The 24,446-nt window shown below is 36.1% G+C and overlaps 3 protein-coding genes across 5 annotated transcripts in view; 2 read left to right on the top strand and 1 right to left on the bottom strand.

The window, feature by feature from the left end:
• Nucleotides 1–1,184, bottom strand: part of ablim1b (actin binding LIM protein 1b) — a 64,096-nt gene extending 62,912 nt beyond the window's left edge. Inside the window, exon 1 of the mRNA XM_026276421.1 lies at nucleotides 969–1,184. Within this exon, the coding sequence (XP_026132206.1) occupies nucleotides 969–981 (13 nt within the window). The 5' untranslated portion in view covers nucleotides 982–1,184. The remainder of the gene's footprint in view (nucleotides 1–968) is intronic.
• Nucleotides 1,185–1,941: 757 nt separating this feature from the next.
• LOC113111565 (probable tRNA pseudouridine synthase 1) lies at nucleotides 1,942–5,546 on the top strand. 2 transcript variants are annotated; one of them, XM_026276393.1, is made up of 8 exons: nucleotides 1,961–2,374; nucleotides 2,528–2,626; nucleotides 3,209–3,264; nucleotides 3,432–3,513; nucleotides 3,607–3,679; nucleotides 3,782–3,921; nucleotides 4,742–4,798; nucleotides 4,901–5,546. In XM_026276393.1, the coding sequence occupies exons 1-8, from the start codon at nucleotides 2,251–2,253 to the stop codon at nucleotides 5,092–5,094; spliced, it is 825 nt and encodes a 274-aa protein (XP_026132178.1). In that variant the 5' UTR covers nucleotides 1,961–2,250; the 3' UTR covers nucleotides 5,095–5,546. The 2 variants fall into 2 exon arrangements, with proteins under 2 accessions (XP_026132179.1, XP_026132178.1); XM_026276394.1 differs by lacking the exon at nucleotides 2,528–2,626 and having other exon boundaries at nucleotides 1,942–2,374.
• Nucleotides 5,547–11,139: 5,593 nt separating this feature from the next.
• Nucleotides 11,140–24,446, top strand: part of atrnl1b (attractin-like 1b) — an 88,206-nt gene continuing 74,899 nt past the window's right edge. For both annotated transcript variants that reach the window (XM_026276392.1, XM_026276391.1), the window contains exons 1-5: nucleotides 11,140–12,286; nucleotides 21,927–22,010; nucleotides 22,264–22,377; nucleotides 22,961–23,089; nucleotides 23,320–23,528. In XM_026276392.1, the coding sequence (XP_026132177.1) occupies nucleotides 12,051–12,286; nucleotides 21,927–22,010; nucleotides 22,264–22,377; nucleotides 22,961–23,089; nucleotides 23,320–23,528 (772 nt within the window). In that variant the 5' untranslated portion in view covers nucleotides 11,140–12,050. The remainder of the gene's footprint in view (nucleotides 12,287–21,926; nucleotides 22,011–22,263; nucleotides 22,378–22,960; nucleotides 23,090–23,319; nucleotides 23,529–24,446) is intronic.

Below are 24,446 nucleotides of genomic sequence, written 5' to 3'. Positions count from 1 at the left end.
CAAAAGCTAAATCAATAACACTGCAACACTTCTCAAGAATAATTTCTTAGACACATACGTTTTTGAGCTCATGCTGTAATTATAGCATGGTCGAGGCTTATGCCTGTGGCTCATGGTAGCAGTAGCCTACTTCTTTAAATAGACTCAGCAACACAAATCATCTGCAGTGGTTGCGGTGAGTATGTAATTGAAGTCCAGAAACCACTGGAACTGTCAAAGCAAGAATAATAAGTAGAAAAATTCCGTGGGCATATACACGATAGACGCTAATATGAAAAGAAGAGCATCCAACAGTGAGAAGAACAGAATGCAAATAATACACTAGTCAAGTAACAGGCTTCGTTTTTTCTCTATGTCTTTCCTTGAAGAGAAAAGGAGGTAATTGCTTTATTTAAACCTTCAGTTTTCTTCAGGTCATTTTTAAAAAGTCTGTAGAGAATATAGGTCTACAATAAATATATTTTTTGTTTAATAGGAAGTTTGGAACCAGACCATGTCAGGAATCACTGAATAAACAGATATTTATTACGCAAAGTCAAAAAGGAATCGGGACACCTTTAGCCAAAACTCTCAAAGGTTTTTTTTTTCTCTACACACAAATTGGGTTAATGCATCAATGATACAATAATATAAACAAACAAGTCAAAATTCAATTTGAATAGCCTAAACATCAGAAGCTGAAAAACGCAAATTAGTGTTTGTAATAGGCTACTACATTTGTATAGTTAAGTAGGCTACTATGATAATGCATGTGGCATTACTTTAATTGTCAGATTTGACATATGCAAAAACAACTGTTTCTGGACAGGTGTTGAGACTTGACAGTCTCATCGCGTCTCAAGTTTAAAGGTAGCTTCATTCAGAGCAGAATGAAACACACGTCAGATAGACTGACCTCTTTTGAGTAGGCTTACGTATGAATAAGACATTAGAAAATGCATAATTAAATCTAAATAAAAACTGGTTACCTCTTGTTGACATGATGCAGTATGAAAACTCTGGGTTTTCCTCCTTATATAAAATGAAGGCGGTCGCCAATATGCGTTTCAATCCAAAAACAGTTCCCCCGCTTCAGATAGGCAGAAAGTGTGCGAGCTTTAGGTCCATGAGCAGCGGAGCAGCTCTGGCGCTCGGCATCAGTGATCACTACAAAGCGTGACAAAATAACGGGAACCGGAGGCTTACACAATGGGCGTGTCCTGCACGATAGACTGACTGCTACGGTGTGTGGCTACAGTTACAGCTGAAGCACTTACATGTTGACTAACACTCCTGCTTTCAGAGTAACTACTGTTTTTATGACTCTCACAGGTTTGGATGTTGCTTTTTACGTTTTTATATTATCTTTTCAGACCCTTTATTTTCGAAGATTAAAGTCACTGTTGTCTGATGTGTGTACGTTTATAAAAGATCGCACTTGGTACCATTTAACATGTGCCATTCTAAATATGCATTAAAAACAGAATTAGAATAATACTGTTATAATAATAAATAAACCATCTATTAGTAGGCTATAACTAACAGAATGTAGTCTAATTGATATAACAGCCTACTTATTCAATATATTAGGCTGAAATTAAATAATACTAGTTATTTATAATCTTTATTATATGGTAGCTATGTGAATATATAATAAACATCGGACACGTTGTTTGTTTACCCTAGCGCTATACTTCTTCAGTATAGCGGTTAAATGTCGCCATCATGTGGTGACATATTTTACTGTGAACTTTAAAGGTACAATCTCCGACGTTAATAATGTTATCACTTTATAATATTTTTATGCTGGTAGATTTGCTTTTATACGATTTAGTAAAATACAAAGGACGAACATGCTTAGACTATATAAGAAAGCAGCAAATTATATTGTGATAAAGTGTAATATAAAAGTTGTCCGCCACAGCTGATCTAGAGTCAGTTTACGGATTTAAGTTATATCCTAGTTCAGATTTGTTATGGGAAACTGATCCTACCTGCATTTGCTAACTTTAGCCCGGAGAATGAAACAGTTGCCATTAAGTGACATATCTGAGATAATAAAACATTTGTGTATGTTGGAGGCATGACTGATTTACAAGAATATGCTGGATTAGTGATGCAGCTGGATTTTAGGTGGAATAAAGGGAATGAATCTGCTCTGGCAATATAAAATGTTGCAATTTCATTTTGAGGGTGATTTTAGGGCCATTTTGAAGGTGAGTATCATAACAATACGAATGATGTCATCATCTCGCGCCGATAGCAACAAGCATGGCTGCACAGAGCAGTTCGCTATCCAAATTGCAGTCTTTAAATGGTATATTTGCCATTTATAAGAAACAGGGTCCCACCTCCGCGGATGTGTTAAACGCACTGAAGAAGGTGCTTTTAAAAGGTAGGTGCGTTCTTAAATTCTGTTCTTTTAAGGGCATCTTGAGATTCATTCTTAGCAGTAGATGTCAGTCATTTGCATTGGGGAACAAAATAATCACTCGTAAAGTAATTATCAGAATACGTTTTATGGTGTAACGAGTTTATCCTTACACAGAGGCAGGAATTGCAAATCCCAATCCTCGCAAGAGGAAGAAGCAACCTTTAAAAATTGGCCATGGTGGCACCCTGGACAGCAATGCTTCTGGTGTACTTGGTAATGTAATCCAGTATCTTCTTCCATTGTGAAACATCATACAAACAAAAATGTACACTAAGACTACTGGTGAAGCCTTACCAGCAATGACATAATAAGACAAGGCAAGAGACAGATGAATAGGGTAAAAATTTTAACCATCATAACACTGCTTCCCTTGTCGATTAATCGAAGTACTTAAAAACAGTAATTTATTAAATTATTACACATTTTCTGATCATCTCATATATTTTTTTTTTTTAGTGCACAAATGTCACCATGTTTTGAATAATAAAATGTTCTAATCGTGCAAATGATATGAACAAACCCCTCTGTAAAAACATTTAGATTTGAGAGAGAGAGAAAAATAAACAGTGTTTAAATATAATTTTCTAATTGAAATGTACAAATGCAAACAAGTTTGAAAAAAAAAAAATCATGTCAGTTATGGGATTTTGCTTCCATGACAATGCATGAAAAAAATGGTTTTGCCTGTGGTGTCTTGCCTTGAGTAGAATCTAATACCATAAATAAAACTAAATGTGAAAGAATATTATATTATATAAAATATGTAAAAATATTAATTAACCTAATGTTTTGCAGTGGTTGGAATTGGTGAAGGAACAAAGATGCTCACCACGATGCTTGCAGGATCAAAGGTAAGTATTTTCTGGGCCATAACATGTTTGTCTGTCTTTGTACGTTTTTCATCTATTGTCCTCATTTTTAAGTCGATTTGGATAAAAGAGTCTGCTAAAAGTAAATGTAAGTGTCATCCAGAGGTTTTATTACTGTAACATTTGTTCTATGTTTTTTTTCATTATAGAAATACAGAGCTGTTGGAGAGTTAGGCAAAGCAACTGATACGCTTGACGTCACAGGAAATGTTGTTGAAGAGAAGAGTTATGGTGAGAATCATGATTTTGTGGCTGCGCTTGCGATGAAGGAATGGATATTTATACAGAAGTCAGTGTATAAAGATTACTGCTTGTTTTTCTAAGATCACATAACAAAAGAGGCTTTTGAGGAGAAGATGAAGCAATTCACGGGTGAAATTATGCAGGTTCCACCTCTGTAAGTCAATTTGTTTTGCTTGTTACACAATACACTCTTCATAGACGTCTAAATGAATTATGTTTCTTGACGTCATAGAAAATCTGATGTTTGCATTTAAAGATATTCAGCACTGAAGAAGGATGGCCAGCGCATGTCTGTCCTGCTCAAGCAAGGTCAAGAGGTGGAGGCTAAACCTGCACGTCCAGTCACAGTGTACAGTCTCTCTTTACAGGACTTCAGCCCGCCGTATTTCACCATAGGTTTGTCATTTACACGCTAAATTTGGAAAGACATTATATGAGAAATATTAACGAATGGTAAATGTGTTTTCTTGGACAATTGAATTAATTCTGTATGTAGAGAGTTTAAGAAATAATTCACCCCCCCCAAAAAAAAAATTCCAAAAAGATATACTCACCCTCAGGTAATCCAAGATGTAGATAAATTTGTTTCTTCATCAGAAAAGATTTGGAGAAATGTAGCATTGCATCATTTCGTCACCAATTGATCGTCTGGACGAATGGGTGCCGTCAGAATGAGAGACCTCCGTCCATCAATGAACATTGAGTGCCTCATATACATCAAGCCCATCATAAAGTTGTTTTAGTTTTAAACCTTTGCTTCTAATCGAAATATGTGCTCATAATCCGCTTCCTCTGGTCGAAACATTCATACCTTGTTGTCCTCCCACCTAAAAGTCCACTGATGTTTTTGTTTAGAAATGTTTTGTTTTTGCTTTTCACTTCATAAGAAATTAATTGATGAACTGGAGTTGTGTCTGGATTGAAGTGTCAATCATTTTTGGATTATTGTGATGCTTCCATCAGCTGTTTAAACTCTCATTCTGACGGCACCCATTCACTGCAGAGGATTCTTTGGTGAGCAAGTGATGTAATGCTACATTTCTCCAAATCCTGTTTCAATTAAAAAACTAACTTATCTACATCTTGGATGGCGATTGGTGAGTAAATTTACAACAGATTTTAATTTTGGGGTGCATTATGTTAGAAAACTGTTTTTTTTTCCCTTCCCATAAAATCATTATGTCATGCTAAACTGCTTACATTTTTGCATTTACAGATGTTGAGTGTGGAGGTGGATTTTATGTAAGAAGCTTGGTTGATGATCTTGCAAAAGGTAACACTCTGGACATATTTCTTTCTTGTAATACTACCTTCAAACATTAACATTTAATTTACCTGACATAATATTCTGATTTTCACCCCTGTACCCCCACAGCTCTGTCCTCCTGTGCTCACATCAAGCATCTCACTCGGACCAAGCAGGGTCAGTTCATGCTTGAAGAGCACGCATTGAAGGAGGATCGCTGGACATGGACCGATATCTCACAGGCTCTGCAGCCCTGCCCAACATCATCAGGGCTACAAAATAATGCCAAGAAAGCTAAATCAAAGCATAAACCTACCATCTGAATCTGAGGTTGACAATGGAGATCAAAATGATTAAAGGTGATGAAAGGAACCGTCTGATACACAAATTGCATTCTCTGTGAGAGAACTGTAGAAAATTGTCTGGTCCATTCTGATTTGTTCTGGTCTCTGCTACCATCCATGTGCATCTATCTTCATGGCCAAGTGAGGATAAAACAGGTGGCATCATCAAAATAGATAATGGATTATTAATGCATCTGAATTCACTTAATGAAAAAAAAAAGATATATAATTGAAAGTAGTTATTTTGTTTGTTAATAAATTTCTATGGTATTTGATTTATTTTCCAGATCAGTAAATCTCCTAGACTTTTACGTGTTGTTTTCATGTTTGGTAAAAGCATAACATTTATAATAGAAGCAATACATAACATCAGATTATTGCAGTACTCGTGTATTGGAAAATAGCAATAAATCACACCATTGTTGAAATGATTGGGGATGGTAAGAATTTTTGTTTCAGAAAGAAGTCTGAAGAATGCATTTATTTGTTTAAAAAATAGAGTGAAAACTGTAATATTGTGAGATATTTTAAGAAACTTTTTTAAAAATGGTATATTATTCCTGTGATGAATTACTCAAGTCTTCAGAGTAACACGATCCTTCAGAAATTATTCATATATGTTGATTTGGTACTTTTGTCATTGCTGAAAATGGTTGTGCTGCTTAAAGTATTTGTGCTAAGTGTGATACATTTAGATATTTTTTCCATTATTTTCATTTTTTAAAACAATCTTTTTGTTACAATGTAAAAATCTTTATTGCTGCTTTTGATCAATGTAATGCATCCTTCGCGGAATAAATTTAATAATTAATCATTCCCAAGTCTTTGGTATTGTAGTGCAATTTTTAGGATATTTTTATGTTTATATCCTTTAAAGGGAAAGGGTGTCTTCCTTACTCAAAATGTTTAAAAATCACACATAAACCAAAACTGAACACAGTATTAGAATACATGTAATTAAAAGCTGGTTTCAGGTAACACAGAAAACACACAGTCATACACTGAGATTTATGTAAAGCAGTATGTAAAGATTTATGTAAAGTAGTATATCATGGTATCTCACCGAACCAAATATAGTTTAGACCGTTTAAATGCGCTCAATCAGTATACTCTGATACTAATCCCTCTTATTCAGGGATTAAAATCACATTCAATTCCTTTTTCCGTTTCCATCCATACGTTAATGGTATTAATAACAAATAAAGAAATAAATCATGTGAAATACAAACCCCACCTCCTTACTTGGCTACTCTTATACAGAGAGAAGAGGCAATACAGTTCTCTGCATTGGCATGGATAAATTGATAATATCTTTTTATTATTATTATTTTCACTTTAAAGGTGACATAGAAGGCACTAATACAATAAAATCCGGTAGCACTTTATTTTACAGTCCTGTTCTTCATGTACATACTATGTACTTATTATAGAAATTACAGTATATTAGTATATTACTATGTAATAACTAGGTACTAACCCTGAACCTACCCCTAAACTTAACACTACCCCATGTAGTTACCTTGTATTACCAGAACTTTCTTAGATAAATACACTGTAAGTACACTATAAGTACATGTTAGTACACGTACTATAAAATAAAGTGCAACCAAAAATCCTTTATCTGCACTGTTTTTCACTTCATTGATTTGCACTCTATCTGCAATTTTCCTTGCGCTGCTTTATTTAACTTTATTTTTAATTTTATTTTATGTCTCTTTTATATTCCCTTATTGTATAGTTGTATATACATTTTATATTTGATCTAGATTTTTAGTCTCTAATGTTATCTGTATGCACCGGGGGTCTGAGAGTAACGCAATTTCGATTCTCTGTATGTATGTACTGAACGTGTTGAAGAATTGACAATAAAGCATACATGACTTGACTTAAACGACACTCAAACTCTTTTTGCTGCTGTCTAAGTGAACATCCATGAGATGGGGAGTCCCACAAGGCTCAATTCTTGCACCGCTCGTTTAGCCTGTATATGCTCCCACTAAGTCAAATAATGAGAAAGAACCAAATTGCCTATCACAGCTATGCAGATGATACCCAGGTTTACCTAGCCTTATCACCAAATGACTACAGCCACATTGACTCCGTCTGCCAATGCATTGATGAAATTAACAGTTGGATGTGCCAGAATGTTCTTCAGTTAAACAAGAAAAAAACTGAAGTCATTGTATTTGGAAACAAAGATAAAGTTTTCAAGGTGAATTCATACCTTGACTCTAGGGGTCAAACAACTAAAAATCAAGTCAGACATCTTGGTGTGATTCTGGAGACAGACCTTAGTTTCAGTAGTCATTTCAGACAGTAACTAAATAAGCAAATTATCATTGAAAAAACTTTGCAAGAATTAGATGTTTTTTTTAAGGTCAAGATTTGAAGTAACTTGTTCATGCCTTTATCACCAGCAGGGTGGATTATTGTAATGGTCTCCTCACTGGCCTACACAAGAAGACCATTAGACAGCTGCAGCTTATCCAGAACTCTGCTGCCAGAATTCTGACTAGAACCAGAAAATCTGAGCATATCACACTAGTCCATAGGTCCTTACACTGGCTTCAAGTTACACTTAGGATTGATTTTAAAGTACTTTTACTCGTTTATAAATCACTCAGTGGCCTAGAAGCTAAATACATAGCAGATATGTTCACTGAATATAAACTTAACAGACCACTCAGATCATTAGGACCGAGTCAGTTTGAAATACCAAGGTTTCACACAAAATAAGGGGAATCCGCTTTTAGTTATTATGCCGCCCGCAGTTGGAAGCAGCTACCAGAAGAGATCAGATGTGCTAAAACATTAGTCAAATTTAAATGCAGAGTCAAAACTCATCTGTTTAGCTGTGCATTTATTGAATGAGTACTGTGCAAACTGATTTCACTATATTTTATGTCTAATCATTTTCTATTCTTAACTGTTTTCAATTCAATTTAAACCTAATTTTAGAAACTTTGAAAAACATTTTCAAAGTTTTAAAATCCTTGTTTTATTGTGTATGAAATGTGCTATATAAATAAACTTTAAAAAAAAATGTTTACCATCTGGGGGCACTATGGTGCTTTGGCTTCATGAAGGATTTATGGCAGAAGAATGTGCTGTAAATCACCTGTGATTTACACATAACAATATACTGTATGCTTATCCTGCAGGTCACTGCTGCTGCATCACTGGGTAGTTATGCCGCATGTGCTTTCTGACAGGCTGGGACATGTTGTGTTCAGTGAGTCTGGGTTGCAGTTGCCTGAGGCTTTGATTCTTTCATTCTTGAAGGTCTGAGGAGAAAGTTTCATGTTTCCCAGTGGGCCATGAAAGAATGTAGCACTAAGTGAGACAGGAATGTTCATAAACTGGAATATTGTGTAAATGCAAAACTTGAAAACCTTTGCCAGCACAGAATATGTGGAGCACTTGCTGTATGAATTAAATGAACAAAAAATTTGATATAAGTGTTAATTGACATTCTTTAAGTTGAGATATTCTCTTTAGAATGGACACCCATGCATTTTAACCAAACAGCTCTGTTCTTAAAATCAGTGCTATACTGCAGTAATTTTATTCATCTGTTCAGTGCTTGACTGAATGGGGCTGTTGTGATGGAAATTATCTAAAAAGGGAAGTCTGTGAGGTGTGAAACCATTACAAAGACCAGTAATGTTGACTGAATGAAAGTTTTTAGCTGAGGGTAATATAATATTGCCTTTTGCAGGTGATCCGATGGAGTGGTGGAGAACGGGAGCAGTGGAGCAACTAGGGCAGGGGTGTCAAACTCAAGTCCTGGAGGGCCTGAGCACGGCAAAATTTTAGATTCAACGCTAATTAAATACATCTTCAATCAAGTCTTTCAGGCTTATTTGAAAGCTACATGGTTATACAGGTGATTGGGATCTGGTGTGCACTGGGGCTGATGACTGTGACAGTGGTGACTGAGACTCCCTAACACTACCCCCTCCTCAAGGGGTGGCTCCTGACAGCGAGCGTGATTTCACCAACATCCTTGTTGATCCTGGAACAACATTCCAATCAAACAGTCAGAATTGAGATATAACTTTTCAAAAAATATCTGTTTTAGGCTTACAACCAGAGTTAGGTGCTTCTACACCCTTGTCAATCAGCTATCATTTACCACTGATTTTAGGAATAAAGTATGGGTAGGATTAGGTTTAGGGGTAGGGATTGGGTTAAGTCTATATTTATGGACAATAATGTTAATCCAGGATCATCAGAAGATGTTGATTTAGGAATGTGTCTTATTGGCAAAATCACAGTGACCGGCTCTCTTCTGGCTCGTATCCTTTCATGAGATACCTCAGCCGGCGACCCCGTCGCTGCAAGTCCAGCACCTCTCTGACTTGGTAGATGGAGGGTTCCTCAATAATTTCTAGAGGAGGAGGTACGTCTGGCTCAGTGTGAGGTCGGCTTGGGATCTGGTGTGCACTGTGGCTGATAACTTTGGTGACTGAGGCTGCATCCAAAATCTCTAAAATGCTGCCTTCGGAGGCAGCATTCCAAAGCAGGAAGGCATCAAGGTACGTTCAAATCCAAATTCTGCTTTACTTCCTGTCTCTGGAGGTACTGTTTCTGATCAAATTTTGAAGGCAGCATAGATGTATTCTTCGCTGCCTTTGATATCCCTCAATCCCGTTTGTTCCATTTTGTTGATGGTTGAGCTAAAAAAAAAGATTTGGTGGTCAGTTTGTGTGTAAATGTATATTTCTGACTAACTTTTTGCACTTTTGATGTAAGTTCTAGTGAGAAATCAGTAATTTAATTTTTGTTAAGTTATCACAAAAACTCATTCTATTTTGTTGTAGATCATTAAACCGTTATGCTGCCTCAGAAGTCTGTCTGAAATCAGTTTCATGAGTTGCCTTCGTGCAAAAACGCTGCCTGCAAAGTCATTGGTGCCTGCAAAGTCATTGCCTCATACGGCACCGAGACAGCAAGTCAGCTGCCTAAGTTTTAGGATGCAGCCTGAGACTCCCTGACTATTACATTCAGTATAACAGCTGACAGATTTACTGTTGTGTAAATATATGTTTTACTTTTTACAGTCTTAAAAAGAGCCAGCCTAGCATTGGCTTTCTGAACTATTTTAGATCAAACTGTATACTTTCACTTTGTTATTGTTATTCAGCAAGTATGCATTAAGCTGAGCAAATATGACAGTAAAGACTTTTACGCTGTTACAAATACATTTAAAATAAATGCTGTTCTTGTATTCTTTCAATCCATTGAAGTAAAAGTATCATGATTTCCACAAAAATTGGAGCAGAATCATTTTCAACTAATGTAACTTGAGCACCAAATCAGCTTATTAGAATGATTTCTGAAGGATCACGTGACACTGAAAACTGGAGTAAATTCAACTTAGTGATCTCAGAGAAAAATTACAATTAAAAAAATAAAATAAATAGAAAACAGCTATTTTATATTGTCATAATATTTCACAATAATAAGTTTTTTTTTACTGTATGTTGATCAAATAAATGCAACCTTGGAGAGCATGATAGAAACAAGCACATTTTAAAAAAAATATATATCTTACAAAACCAAAACAACCTTTGCTTCATATAGTATTTGTATTTTTATTAACACAGCATATGTTTGAGGTGCATGATAGTTTGATAATTGAACCCAAAGAGCTGGACATCATGTAGTATTTCAGCCTTAAGTTGGCAGCACATAGTGTTGCACCTTAACACTCAAGAGAAGGACAAAGTTCATATTTGAGATGGAAGCTTGCAATTGTGATTGAAATCTGTGTCATAAAACCTTGATATTCAATGAGAATATATATTAACGTAATCAATATAATGCATGGAGTATTCTAGATTGTGTTTTGAAAATTGGTACATTGTAATAGCGGTAGGAAGTTAGGTTTTCACACACTTCCTTAAGACAAACGTGTAACAAAGCTTCTCAAGTACTGCAATGTACATTCCAGGGACGCACATATTGGTCACTGTCCCTTTAAATATGACCTCTTTCCATTGCGCATGCGCGGCCGCGGACATCTCTGCGTTGAGTTTGCTCCAACCTGAGGAGCAGCCAGCGAGAGAGAGAGCTGTTCGTACTATGGGAGCTTAAACGGTGGTCGAGGGGGCCAAAATTCACACACTGAGAGGGTTTCAACGCACTGGGACGAAGATGATATATACCCACACTGAGGGGCCACGCTTTCGTTAAGGAGTTTACCACGTTAAACCTGAAAAACAGCGAATAATATGCCGAAAACTGATAACGTTAGTTCCTCAGGTTTTCCAAATCCCTCAGCGCAACGGACAACATTAGAAACAACATCTGTGTTACTGACTCCTGCGGTTATAAAGGATGCTTTTCACTCCGAAACCATCTCCGTTTAGCGTTTCTCCCGTGGACCATGAACGTTAGCCAGGAAAAGCTCAAGGTTTAAAGGCTTTTAAAGCACACCAGCAGTGTGTTTGGACAGCCAGCTGAATGTTTACGCTTTAAAATGGCTGCGGACGGGATCAAAATAAGACCGCTGAATAATATGATGCTTTAAAGCTGGAAATATCTCATCACTCGAGTTATGGTAATGCTCTGGAAGGAAAGATTTTTTTCAGTGTTATGGGGAATCATTTTCCAGCCCTGTAACTGCAGGAGGTAACGTAGGAAATTCCTGCCCTTGTTCAGAAACACAATGAGGCGAGACAGATGATTTAATATGCCTGTGTTTACGCTCGTTTTATCATATCACACTCGGATCTGGAGGTTTTCAGTTAAGCGTTTGCTTACGCTTTGGGAAACGATCGCCTATATTTAAGGGATATTCATGACCCATAAGTGAACGGATCTCCCCCTGCTGTTATAATTAAAACAATCTGGGAACCAGTAAGCAGGGAAGAAGGGCCCTAAGATATTGATACCCAATTCAACAACAACAGCAGCAGCATCCCTAAACCATGAATGCTGGAAAGAGGATGCTCAGACCTGAACTGTTTCTGGACAGACCGAGACTGCAGGGCATGCAGAGATATTTCTGGCTGTGTGTGATGTTCTCCCTGGTGCTGATTTCAGACGGCTCTCCATCTAATCCCTGCGAGAAGAGCTGTCTGTCAGGCAGGTGTGTGAACGGATCTTGTGTCTGTGATCGTGGATGGGTTGGGGACCAGTGTCAACACTGCCAGGGAAGATTCAAGTGAGTATTTAAAAAGGCATTTATGTTTATTAAATAGGACTGATTTTAGCTCTGGAGGAGCATGGTCTTCGTATGTTAAATTCAGTGATCATGGGTGTACATGCACTTTTGGGTAAAATAGTACAAAGCCGTCACTTGATGTGGTGCCCTTTCCAAAGGTACTAATATGTACCATTTAGGGCATGTTAGACACGATATAAAGATGCAAGGATACCTCCTCAGCGTCAGCTTTGTATGTGATTTATTTCATTGTTATTGTATTCAAATTCAAAGAGTTGTCATTGTGATGCTCAGGAAGCAACAAAGGTCCATTGTATGTTCAATCATTTGTAAAGCATGTTACTGATTGCTAGATTTTCATATTTGTCTGGGAAGTTTGGATAACTTGAAAGGGACTTTTCACATATGTGTACCATCTGGTTAAAAACTGATATGAGGGGCTTTTATTTTTGACTGCTCCCTCCTCTCAGACTATTTTCCTGTGGCTTAAAATCTAGATTTAATTTCCATGTTTAAATCTTTCTTGGTATACTCCTGGTGAATCCCATGAGTCCTGGCACAGTTTGGTTGAATTCAAATTTTGTACTTTTAGCACACAGAAATTAAGTTTGCTACAAAGTCTTAATTCCACAAATAAAAGCATTAAAAGATCTTAAAATGGAACCAAAAAGTCTTAAATTCATAATGTCAAGCATTGCTAAAAAACTATATCGTTCTCAGTTGTTTTGTCTTGTTTTCCATAGAAATCCTTAAAAGGGTTACTCCACCCCAAAATACATATTTTTCTCATTAATCACTTATTCCCATGTCATTCCAAACCCGTAAAAGCTTGGTCGTCTTCTGAACACAATTTAAGATATTTTGGATGAAAACCTGGAGGCTTGAGACTGTCCCATAGGCTGCCAAGTAAACAGTGTCAAGGTCCATAAAAGGTATGAAAAGTCATCATCAGAATACTCAATCTGCCTTCAGATGTGCAATCTGGGTTATATGAAGCGACAGGAACACTTTTTGTAAGCGAAGAAAACAAAAATAACAACTTTATTCAATAATTCCTGTCAACGGTCTCCTCTGTGTCACTTCATATCATCTTGGTGCTTATGCTCTTCTGTGTCCTCCGCACCACAAGGATGCACTGTATTATTTCAAATCAAAGAGCGCTTTTACGTGTTTGGAACGACATTGTGGTAAGTGATTGAGAAGATGTTCTTTTTGGGGTGGAGTAACCCTTTGAATGTAATTTACCTTGAAATGCACAATGAAGATATGAAGCTTTATTTTTTGGAGAAATTATGTGAGTTTGTTTAAAATAAGAAAATATTTGTCAATGGGGCATGATAACGTTTTATTTTGAATGAAGTTGAACCCATTGGCAGATAGGCCTATTTGATGGTTTTTTAGATCAAACTCACTTCATTTTGATCAGTTTCACAAAAAACAAGACTTCTCTTCCGTATCAAGTAAATGTACATTTATTGATGGAAAACAAGACAAACATACTGAGCAAGAATTGCAGTGTGATCAGTAAAAGTTATTTTCGTATTCTAGTGTTGTTTGTAAGCAAAGCTATTTAAGCCTTATAGCCATTTTTGTAAAATTAATTCAAAAGATATGTTGGAGGTTGGATTTTCAAAACTTTGAAGTGCTGCCAAAACAACTCATTGTCTGCTCCCTGGACATTTGCATTTAAACAGCATATTGATGTGCCGCCTTCAATTTATTGCTTAGATTTTCTTTATTTGTTCTTAAATAGGTTTTTAATTTACCTTCATAAACCCTGCAGTAACCCTGTACTTCACACACTGTTTATATTAGTATTATTTAAATAATTGTACAGACATGATCTGATGGGAGTGTTTTCAAACATCTGCTATACTTTCATTATTAATTCTGTGCCTTTGTCTTCTCAAAGGATGTCAAAGGTACTGTGGGAAGACATGATTTAGTTTTAAACGATCTTAGTTTGACAGCTGTATGATAAATGAAACTCTTGAACAAAGCTCCTGAGCTGTTTCTTAAAATAGCATCCCGCTCTCGTCGGTTGCAACAAAGATCTCCCTCTTCTCTCCATCTTAGAAGCAGCCAAAAGGATGCTATTGGCATTTATAAGTGCTGTCACTCAAATGAAACTTCAGCCTAACTCTAAGACCTGTATCACAAAGGTTGAAAAAACAATAGCTGAATAAAAGGAAATGAACTGTGTTGTTGTTTTGATGTTCTCGCCCATTGTTGGGCCTTTCATGCTGTTCCAGGTGAATGGGAAGTACTGAGATATTATCTGAGCATGTGTCATCACCTGTTAGATGCTCCATAAGATGCATGATCAAACAACAAAGGTTGTCATCCTCCTGACAGATAGCAGTTTGCTTTTATAAAGACTGGCTAAGTGGATACATGGGATAGAAATTGTGTCTGGTGTGCCACTCCATTGTTTCGGCCATTTATTGCTTAAGCAGATGTTTTTTATGAGGATGCGGAATTATTAATGACCTGTGTCAGGTTTCAGATTCATAAGCAACAATTTCAGTGCATAATGATTCTTTAATAATGTAGATGGAGACCAGGGTGTGTGTGATCAAAGGTAAAATAGAACGAGAAATGAGGATGAACCTAAGTTTTAATTCTTTTTCTGAAGAAAAAAATAAAATAAAAACCTGACATTCCTCAAAGTGAAATATTAGCTAGATTTTTGCAATATATCAATGTCCAACCAATGGCAAGTTAATCTTCAAATAGAGTCAACTTTATTGTTAAAAGGGAGTGCTTTGTAAATTTCTTGAGCAGTTACTTCATGATGTTGCCTAAACTTAGGCTTGCTAAGAGAGGGGTTTGTGCCATATCATGATGTAACTTCCTTTTTCTATACTGAAGTCCACAGGAAAACTTGAAGCTACAGTAGATTACTTAACTTCATAAAGATTTTGCAAAAGTTTTAAGAAATAATAAGAAATAAAATGATAATGTAACTGTTTAAATGTTTTTAAAACTTAGGTTGGTTTTGTCCATAAATTGAGTCCTTTATATTGTCTGTGTAGTGTGTGAATTTTCAGGGCTCTATGCTTACTTTTCTTTTAAGGAGCACTTTTGCTCCTAATTTAAAACAAAAAAATAGGAGCACAGTTAAATATTTAAGAGCACTTTCTAATCAATAAACCAATATTTGATCAAAAATTTGCCTTCACATTACAAGGTGATATTTGACTCCTTAAAGTCATTTACAGTGGAATTGTGTTTTTACCTTTGTAATGCCATTTTTCTAACTTTAATTTCTTTAATTTTACAAAGTTAGGAGAATACATTTTGTGCGCATAGAAAACAAAAATAGCTGTTGAATTTTTTAAACTGTTGAACCATTGATGTCTCAAGAATTATTTTAACAATGTCCTTACTACGTTTCTGGACCTTGATTGTTGTAGGACCCTTCCTGTCTTACGGAGGGTCAGATAGCTCTTGGATTTCATAAAAAAATCTTAATTTGTGTTCTAAAGATGAACGAAGGTCTTTTCAGAATGTTCTTTTTTTTGGGTGAACTATGCCTTTAAGTTCCTTTCAATTTCGAGAGATGTTTTTTTTTTTATTAGTTAAAGACTTTTCTTAAGACTTAATTAGTACTTTCAGTCCTTGTTAATGGGTAGTTAATGCATGTTTGTGTAACTTTAAATCATTTTTATATAAAATGTATGTATGGAACGGGATGTGACATACATAATTTTGGTAACACTTAACATACAATAAGATCTCTTGTTAATGCATTAGTTAATGTGAACTGACTATGAGCAATATATATTTTTACAGAATTGATTCATCTTTGTTAATATTAGTTCATAAAAATAAGATTGTATATTGCTTGTTCGCAGTGCATTAAGTAATTTTAAGATACAAATTTTGATTTTAATATTTTAAAGTTTCGTATAAAGATTACTAATCTTTACTAAAAAGATTATTAAACACAGTAGAAATATTGCACATTGATAGTTTATTTTAACTAATGTAGCTAACTAATGTTAACAAATTAATAATTATTGTAAAGTGTTACCGGTTACTTTAACACTAATATTTTAAATATAATTTTTCTTTTTTGTAACCTTTTAGACCGTTTAGTTCAATTAAAATGGTCCTGCCTTGAGACAAATGCCTTTTTAAAAGTACAAATATTCTTGTTAGGATCTCCATTATTACAAAATCATAAAATATTCATCCATAGTAATTATAAAAGAATTAGGAAAGTCTTTTCAAATGATTTTAGAACGAGTATATCATTTCACACCACAGGACGTGCCAGCTTCCCAAATGTGTTTCAACTGCCCTTGTGCAAACATCTATTTGAAATATGTCTGTGGTCCTCTTGAAATATTGTGTGCTCTAGACTGCTGGATAGTTGTTGGCGAACCGATTTGGTATTTGGGTTAAGCCAAGTCAGTCGACATGATCTGTGCACTATTTTTAGTCTGATCTTTATGGATGACTATCTGAAGTGCAATGTAAGTTACATCATCTTCATCAGACAAGCCTAACAGATGCTTGGCTTAGACTTGTGCTCAGATACTGTAAAGCTTTCTTCAAAACCTTTGTTTTCTATATCCCTCGATTTGACACAGCTGGAACCTGCCTTTTTCACAGCATGTGTGTTATCAGAGTTGGTACTAAACAGAGATAATAGGCCGATTGTTTGAAAAAGTCTGTTTTTCCATTTCCATGGTTCTCGGTACCAATTTCGGTACCAAAGCAAAACACAAAAGAAATGCTAATTAAAAAAACAAACACTTTTTATCACTAAAAATAAAACCAATTCCATTGTTTACAATTGTGTTTAAAGTTTTTCTACAAGTAATATAATTCTGAAAAAGTTTCACCCAAATTTAATTTGTCTTTTAATAAATGCAATTTAAACACATAACATTTTTCAATAAAGAGGATTTGCTATTAAAATTAAAGCATGGAAGAAATATTGTGTGAGTTATTTCTTTAAAAAGTTTTATAAAAAAATTTTTCAACAGTAGTTGGAGTATCACATACATTCTACTAGATAATAGTAATATTTCTAGCACAATGCTTTTATGTAAAAATGAACTTTTATTTTGACGGGTGACCTCTAAATTGACACTGGTTTTACTCAATGAAACTGTAAAATGCTTGTGAAGTGACTCTGAACAGTTCTGGTGATGATGTTTATGTATTTATGTCCTCATTTAGATGGAAGATGCTGGAATTTACTGCAAGCGTTACTCGCTTCAGTCTATGTAGTAAACAAACCCACACATCTCTGTCATTCATTCACTCACACAGAGACGTGCAGAACATGCAGGATTCATATTTCAACCAATTTTTGCGGCTTAACATTTGCAGATACTGGTCCATATGGAGACTTGATTTGATTAATTTATGCTACCTTTGACAAATTCCTTGACTGCCCATATTAAAATGTAAGTTTCATTTTCATGCCTGGATTTTGGGATTCCGTCTGCGTTTTCTGCTTCGCGGAAATCATAGCGCTGTATACGTCAAGAACCGGGTTGACTGGGTACTCGGTGCCACCGGTACTTAAAGAAACCTGGTCCCGTCACATTTTCATTTTTTTAGTACCGACTTGGTACCGAAGTACCAGGTCTTTTTACAACACTAGTTCAGATCTAAAGAACTAACAGAACCGAACTCCAAGTGTAAACACACCCTTAAATTCTATACAAGGCAATTACCAATATTTAGTTTCCCTTCATTTTCCTGTATTAGCTTTTAAAACTGGCTTCTAGGTTCCAATTCATATAGATTACCATTAAGGATCCAGTTAATGTGCAAAATGTAGGCCAGACAAGGTGAGTACACTGGAGGCAACATATGAAATCTATTTAAAATCTCTCTTGCTTTAGACTAAGCATAGATCCAGTCCTTTGTAATATGTGTGTGGATGCATCTCCTGTATCACACTTCACCCAAACTTCCTGGACAAAAACAAAGAGTGTTTGAATCCTATCTAATGGTACTTCCACTCAAAAATCCCCTTTGTCAGTAAAAGTGTCACAGTTTACATTTCACAGCCTTTAGCGGAGTCACTTTCTCAACAGATCTTCCTGTTGTACATTCGATCTATCTCGCTCAGTGTCAGATTAAATATAGCTCCTCATTGTTTTTGAAATTTGGTGAAGTAGCCTAACTTCTTTGTATATTTATGTTATTTTGTTTAGTATGATGTGCATACAGTTCAGATGTTTATGGAACTCAATTTGTTCCAAACCTGTTTGAGTTTTGGATGATATTTACAGGAATACTGGTAACCAAACAGTTGACTGTACTGTATAGTTGCCAACATTCTTCAGATATCTTATTTTTTGGTTAACGGAAGAAGGAAACTCATACAGGTTTGGAACACCTTAAGGGTGTACTATCCATTTAAACGGTTGTACAGTGGATAGATGATACCACAGCTTGTCAAATAAATGAACAAACCTGAATTGTTCAGCAGTCCTAACCTAGTGTCCTTGCCTCCACATAATACTGGAACTAAAAACAGCTTTCTTGTTACACAACAGCTTAATGATCAAGCGGTGGGAGGCAACATGCCGACCACAGGAAGGCAAGGGCAGTAAGAACAGATCTCAGTGGACAGGTAGTGGGGCTTGATTTGGATGACGAAGAGGTCCTCTCAGCCTTTGAGTGAGGCTGAGTGAACCATGTCCAGTGGCAGCTTCAAAGCCGCTGGGATAGGTATTAAATCCTGGCTGTTGGTGGATACATTTGCTGTGGTACTGGGCTATAAAAGATTCATGAAAACCTGGTGAATATTTTAACTGTTGACTCACCTACAGTTCCCTCTCTTCTGGGCCGATGAGTGTCTGCCTGCACAAAGAAACATCCCTCTCGCCAACATACAGCCTGAGGGATGTCCTCCCCAGCACAGGAAGTGGTGCACCGCGATTACTGTTTTTAACTGCTCTTAAAATCTCAGGGTCTGATTATAGACATACAGAACGCAGAGTGGAGAAATAGCTTGTTAATAGGCTACAGTTTAACTAACAACAAGAATGGCTGTGCCAGGTTTCAGCTTTTGCATTAGGTTTGATGTACGTCAGAAATTTTGTTTTGAAGGGATTCTTCAGTTTAAGTGAGGAATGATTCACGGAGTGAGAGAAATGATTACTAGAGAAATACAGCCATGACTTTTGTTTGCAGGCTGTTTTTACTTTTTGGTATGATGCACACTTATGAATGTAGTTTTTCTTTCATTACAGAATTTGGATATGTTTATATGGTCAGCAAACTAAAAGGTTTAGAATGCCATTGAAAAAAATAGGTTTTGGGCGTCTTTATTAATTTTCGATGATGATGTATTGAGGGATGACAAAAAAATAAAAATTAAATAAAAGCGAAAAGTTATAGATAAATGTATAATCTGTCTAAAGCTGATTAGCTAAAGGAAGGCTACATTTTGTGATTCAGTTATCTTCAAAAAAAAAAAAAAGGTTAATAGAAAAAATGTCTTTTTGTGTGATGTGTTCACTACTGTTAAAAATTGATAAAAATTGTTAAAAAAAGATTTTGATTTCAAATAAAAGCTTTTCTTTTTAACTTTTACATTAAACAATAATGTCAAAAAATTATTACACATTGATAATATTAAGAAATGTTTCTTGAGTACCAGATCAGCATATTAGATTGATTTCTGAAGGATCATGTTCTGAAGGACACTAAAGCAAAACAAATTACATTTTAAAATATTTTAAAATAGAATAGTTATTTTAAATTGTATTTTTATTTTTTACTGTATATTTAATCAAAATAATAATTAAAACATGTTTAATAATGTAAAATACATTTTGATAACATTCAACTTTTGTATGGTAGTGTATATATTTATATTATTAAGAGTATTGATTAATAAAAAATGGTTATTGCTTGAAATTATAACAGTTCAATAAGTTATTCTGACATTGTCCAAAATCCCACTTTGCCTAGGGAGTTTCCAAACTTTTGGAGGGCACTTTATTTACATAACCCAATGAAGCCAGAATATGGTTTATAGAATCCTGCTTGTATTAATCATAATTCTGATGTGATGTGATTTGAAACCTTGTTTGGAATATTTACTGTAATGAAAAATTTGCTTGCATGGCAAAAATTACAGTAGCTTTTCAGAAATTTACCAGTCAGCTAGATTGCTGATGTGACAAGACGTGAGAAAAGTCTAGGAAGAAACACATTTGTCTAGTGAGGAAAAGACAGATTTAATTACACACATTAAAATAAACAGACAAGCAAAAGCACAGTAAGACTCAAGGTCGTTCTCTTGTGCGCCGTTGTCAGAGACATGAATGAGAATTAATGAGCCGATTCAATTACTGTGCACAATTACAAAAAAGCAACATGATGCATTGCAAAAGCGAGCATCTCCTGTTTTTTCCAGATGACAATAGCAGTTAATGAATGTCCGTGTCTTTCCATTCTATTGTGAATATGCTAATTACCATGTATACAAGAACGTATACATGGTAGCTGTCATTTTTGCAGTTTTGTTTGGCACAGAAATGGCAAACTCGAACTTTAAAGGAATAGCTTACTTAAAAATGAAAATGTAATATGAAAATAAATATACTTACCCTCACGCCTTCCAAGTGGTAGATGAGTTTGTTTCTTCATCAGAACAGATTTGGAGAAATTGAGCATTACATCACTTACTGACCAATAGATCTTCTGCAGTGAATGGGTGCCGTCAGAATGAGAGTCCAGACAGCTGATAAAAACATAACAGTAATCCACAACATGACTCAAATCCATAATTTAATGTCTTGCCAAGGGGAACCCCCCCCCCCAGCTTTTTTTACAAATACACAGCTTTTCACTTCACAATTCTGACGGCACCCATTCACTGCAGAGGAACCATTGGTGGGCAAATGATGTAATGCTAGATTCCTCCAAATCTGTTTTAATGAAGAAACAAACCAATCTAATTCTTATATAGCCTTATATTGTGAATATTGATGTGTTGGTTTCCTCCGATACACGCTAGGATGCTTTTGCAACATCCGCTCGGCTCTTCTTTTTGTTTTCTTCAAGAACAGCAGGACTGAAGGTCTTAGCAATGTCACTTAGATTGATTTCCTTGTAGAATACGCCCTGAGGAATGTTTGGCTATTCAAGCAGCAATAACATGTTCAATTAAAAGTGTTTCTGTGGAGTATTGAGGTCATTGTACATAAGGATACATCCCTTCCAGTCAGCATCTACAAACAATAGGGCTTGTCTGGGCAAACAATGCCGCCAGCTTGCTGTGGTTAATGTGGCCCGGGACACAGACAGGCCATGGGTGCTCCGTGATGATACAATATGGATCCAAATGTTGTCACTCCATGGGCCCGATGGCTCTGTTGCAGTCTGGAAGGAGTGGAAACTGATTGGCTAGGCCTGTGTCATGAGCGCATTTGGAGCAGTGAATCATTGTGGATCTGCTCCCACACAAGCCTGTGTCCATATGGCCATAAGTAACCACAGAAACCAGTTCCATCGTTGTGCCTATTTGTACTGAAAAAGCACTTTTCTGCAATGCCTTTTGCATGTTTTTTTTTTTTAAGCATAGCATTGTTCTGTTTGTCCCTTGGGCTCAGATTGATGTGGTCCTCTGAACTGCAACTCTGATCTTATTTTTCAGGTTGACTGAGCCGTCTGGGTACCTAACAGATGGCCCCATCAACTACAAGTACAAAACCAAGTGCACCTGGCTGATTGAGGGCTAGTAAGTGTTATTTCTCATCAAAGTTTTGTTGTGCTCACACTTCTTCTTGCATAACCCCTATTTAAATACACTTCAGCAGCCCTTACAAGGGTGTTTTCTTCTGTGTTAGATTACCAGAAAAGGCTTGGAGGAGCACATTCTGCTTGCACCCTTCAGACTTGGCAGAAACGATTCTGCTGTAATATGTTCTCATAATGGATTACGCAGCCAGCAACACATTCTTAAGCATTATGTCATCACCTTTGTTTTGCAGCCCAAACGCAGTCCTGAGGTTACGATTTAACCATTTTGCGACCGAATGTAGCTGGGACCACATGTACGTCTATGACGGAGATTCGATTTATGCTCCCTTAGTAGCCGTCTTCAGGTGAGTGTGTTTTCTGAAAGAAAAACTGGTTTTCCATGCGAAGCACCTTCACAATGGTGTTTCCTAACATAAAAATGCAGTTATTTTCATGCATAAAGACTAATTTATACTGTATGGTAGGAATATTAAGGGCCAGATTTACTAACAGCTTGTGCCAGCTCAAATCATCTTTTGGTGTTAAAGTAGTACTGTCTTTAGATTTATTAAAGACAAACAGTGAAGGATTAGCACTGAAAAGGTATGGACAGTTATTTCTGTGCCTGACCTGATTGAATATGCACTTGTAGGAGTTTCACTTTCAGATGCAAAATGTATTTATTTTTTCCCCTCTCTTTCTAATATATATATATATATTTATTACTTTTGACATATTTAATAAATATTTTATATCAACATTTGTGAGCATGAACCTAAAAATAGATTTTGAAACAACAAAAATTCAGATTTTCCGAGGAGCCTGAACTCTGGAGTCACGCAGGAACGTTTCACTTTACTGCAGGACAAATGGAATTAGCTACTGCTGTTATGGAAAAAACAAGAGATAATTTCCTAACAAGCCTTTTTTTCTATACTTTTCCTACAGTGGTCTCATTGTCCCTGAAGTGAAAGGGAACGAGACCGTCCCTGAAGTGGAGACCAACTCAGGCTACGCACTCCTGCACTTTTTTAGCGACGCTGCCTACAACCTGACAGGATTTGAAATCTTCTACTCGTGAGTTAATAACACTCAGCATCAGCACTGTTTTTAGTGAAAAAAGCCTGCTTGTTCGTCCAGGTGTTATCACGACATGTAATGTCTTCATTTTATTTCCTCTGTGCATGTTTTATTCTCAGAGTAATCACAGGCTTAGTCCTGTTCATTATACACTTGCCTATTTCAGGCTTCTCAGTAGAAAGTTCCTCTTGTTTTTGCAACCCGTTTCTTCATTTCTCCCTCGACAGAATCAACTCATGTCCAAATAACTGCTCTGGCCACGGGAAGTGCACCTCGGGGAACTCGATAGCGAGCCGTGTGTATTGTGAATGCGATAAGTACTGGAAGGGTGCGGCCTGTGACATCCCGTACTGCAGGAACAACTGTGGCAGCCCCGATCACGGCTACTGCGACCTCACTGGGGAAAAGCTCTGCGTGTGCAATGACAGCTGGCAAGGTACTGCTCACTTCCGCTCTCATTTCCTCCCCTTTCCTGTATGTTACAGGATGCTGAGAAAGTGCATCGCGTCTCAGGTTGATTTGTTGTCATGTGGGTTGTCTCCCCCTGGTGTTGATTCTCTAATAGTGCGTCTGTCACGTCTGCATCACTGCAGCAACCTTTTCAGAGACTGCCACTGTGACACAAAATGTAAAAGCACATTTAAACCTGATGGAGGATTCACATCAGGATGTCTTGAGGATAATTTAATGAGCCTTTCTGGCCAGCTACTCGCTAAGCCTCATGTGAGGAGATACAGAAAATAGCAATTTAGAGAAGTGTGAGTGGTCATAGTAATGTCTGTAAAAAGCTGTTTAAGTGATCTGTTTATAAATAGTAAATATAATAAGACATGTTACCTTGGATCAGGGATTTAAGGGTTTCACCTTGTTGGCCAAAAGTTTGGAGTAATAAAGATTATGAAGTATTTTTGAAAGACGTCTCATGTTCACAGAAGCTGCATTTATTTGTCAAAGCATTGACACTTTGAACACATTAGTATGATTTGTGAAGGATCATGTGACACTGATCATTTAAGTAACGACTGCTAAAAACTCAGCCATGTCATCACAGGAAATTTGTATAAAATATATTCCAATAGAAAACAGTTATTTTGATTTGTAATATTACACAATGTCATGTCGTTTACTATGTTTTGGTGAAAATAATTGCAACCTTGCCCTCAAGTTTGTTTTTTTTGCAGATTTGCACAATTTCCAACATTTTATAAAGTGATAACGTGTTTATAGAATTTCACAAAAAAAGGAGAAAGGATTTGAAATGTTAAAAAGTTTGTCAGTTTGAAAGTAAAGAATTTAAAACATAAACATTAGTGTTAATGTAAAATAAAATTATTGCTATAATCAAAAACTCATT

Source organism: Carassius auratus, chromosome 12 (assembly GCF_003368295.1).
Source record: "Carassius auratus strain Wakin chromosome 12, ASM336829v1, whole genome shotgun sequence".
Classification (NCBI taxonomy): Eukaryota; Metazoa; Chordata; class Actinopteri; order Cypriniformes; family Cyprinidae; genus Carassius; species Carassius auratus.
Note: the sequence above shows the minus strand (reverse complement) of the source record. Positions and strands in the feature narration are given on the sequence as shown.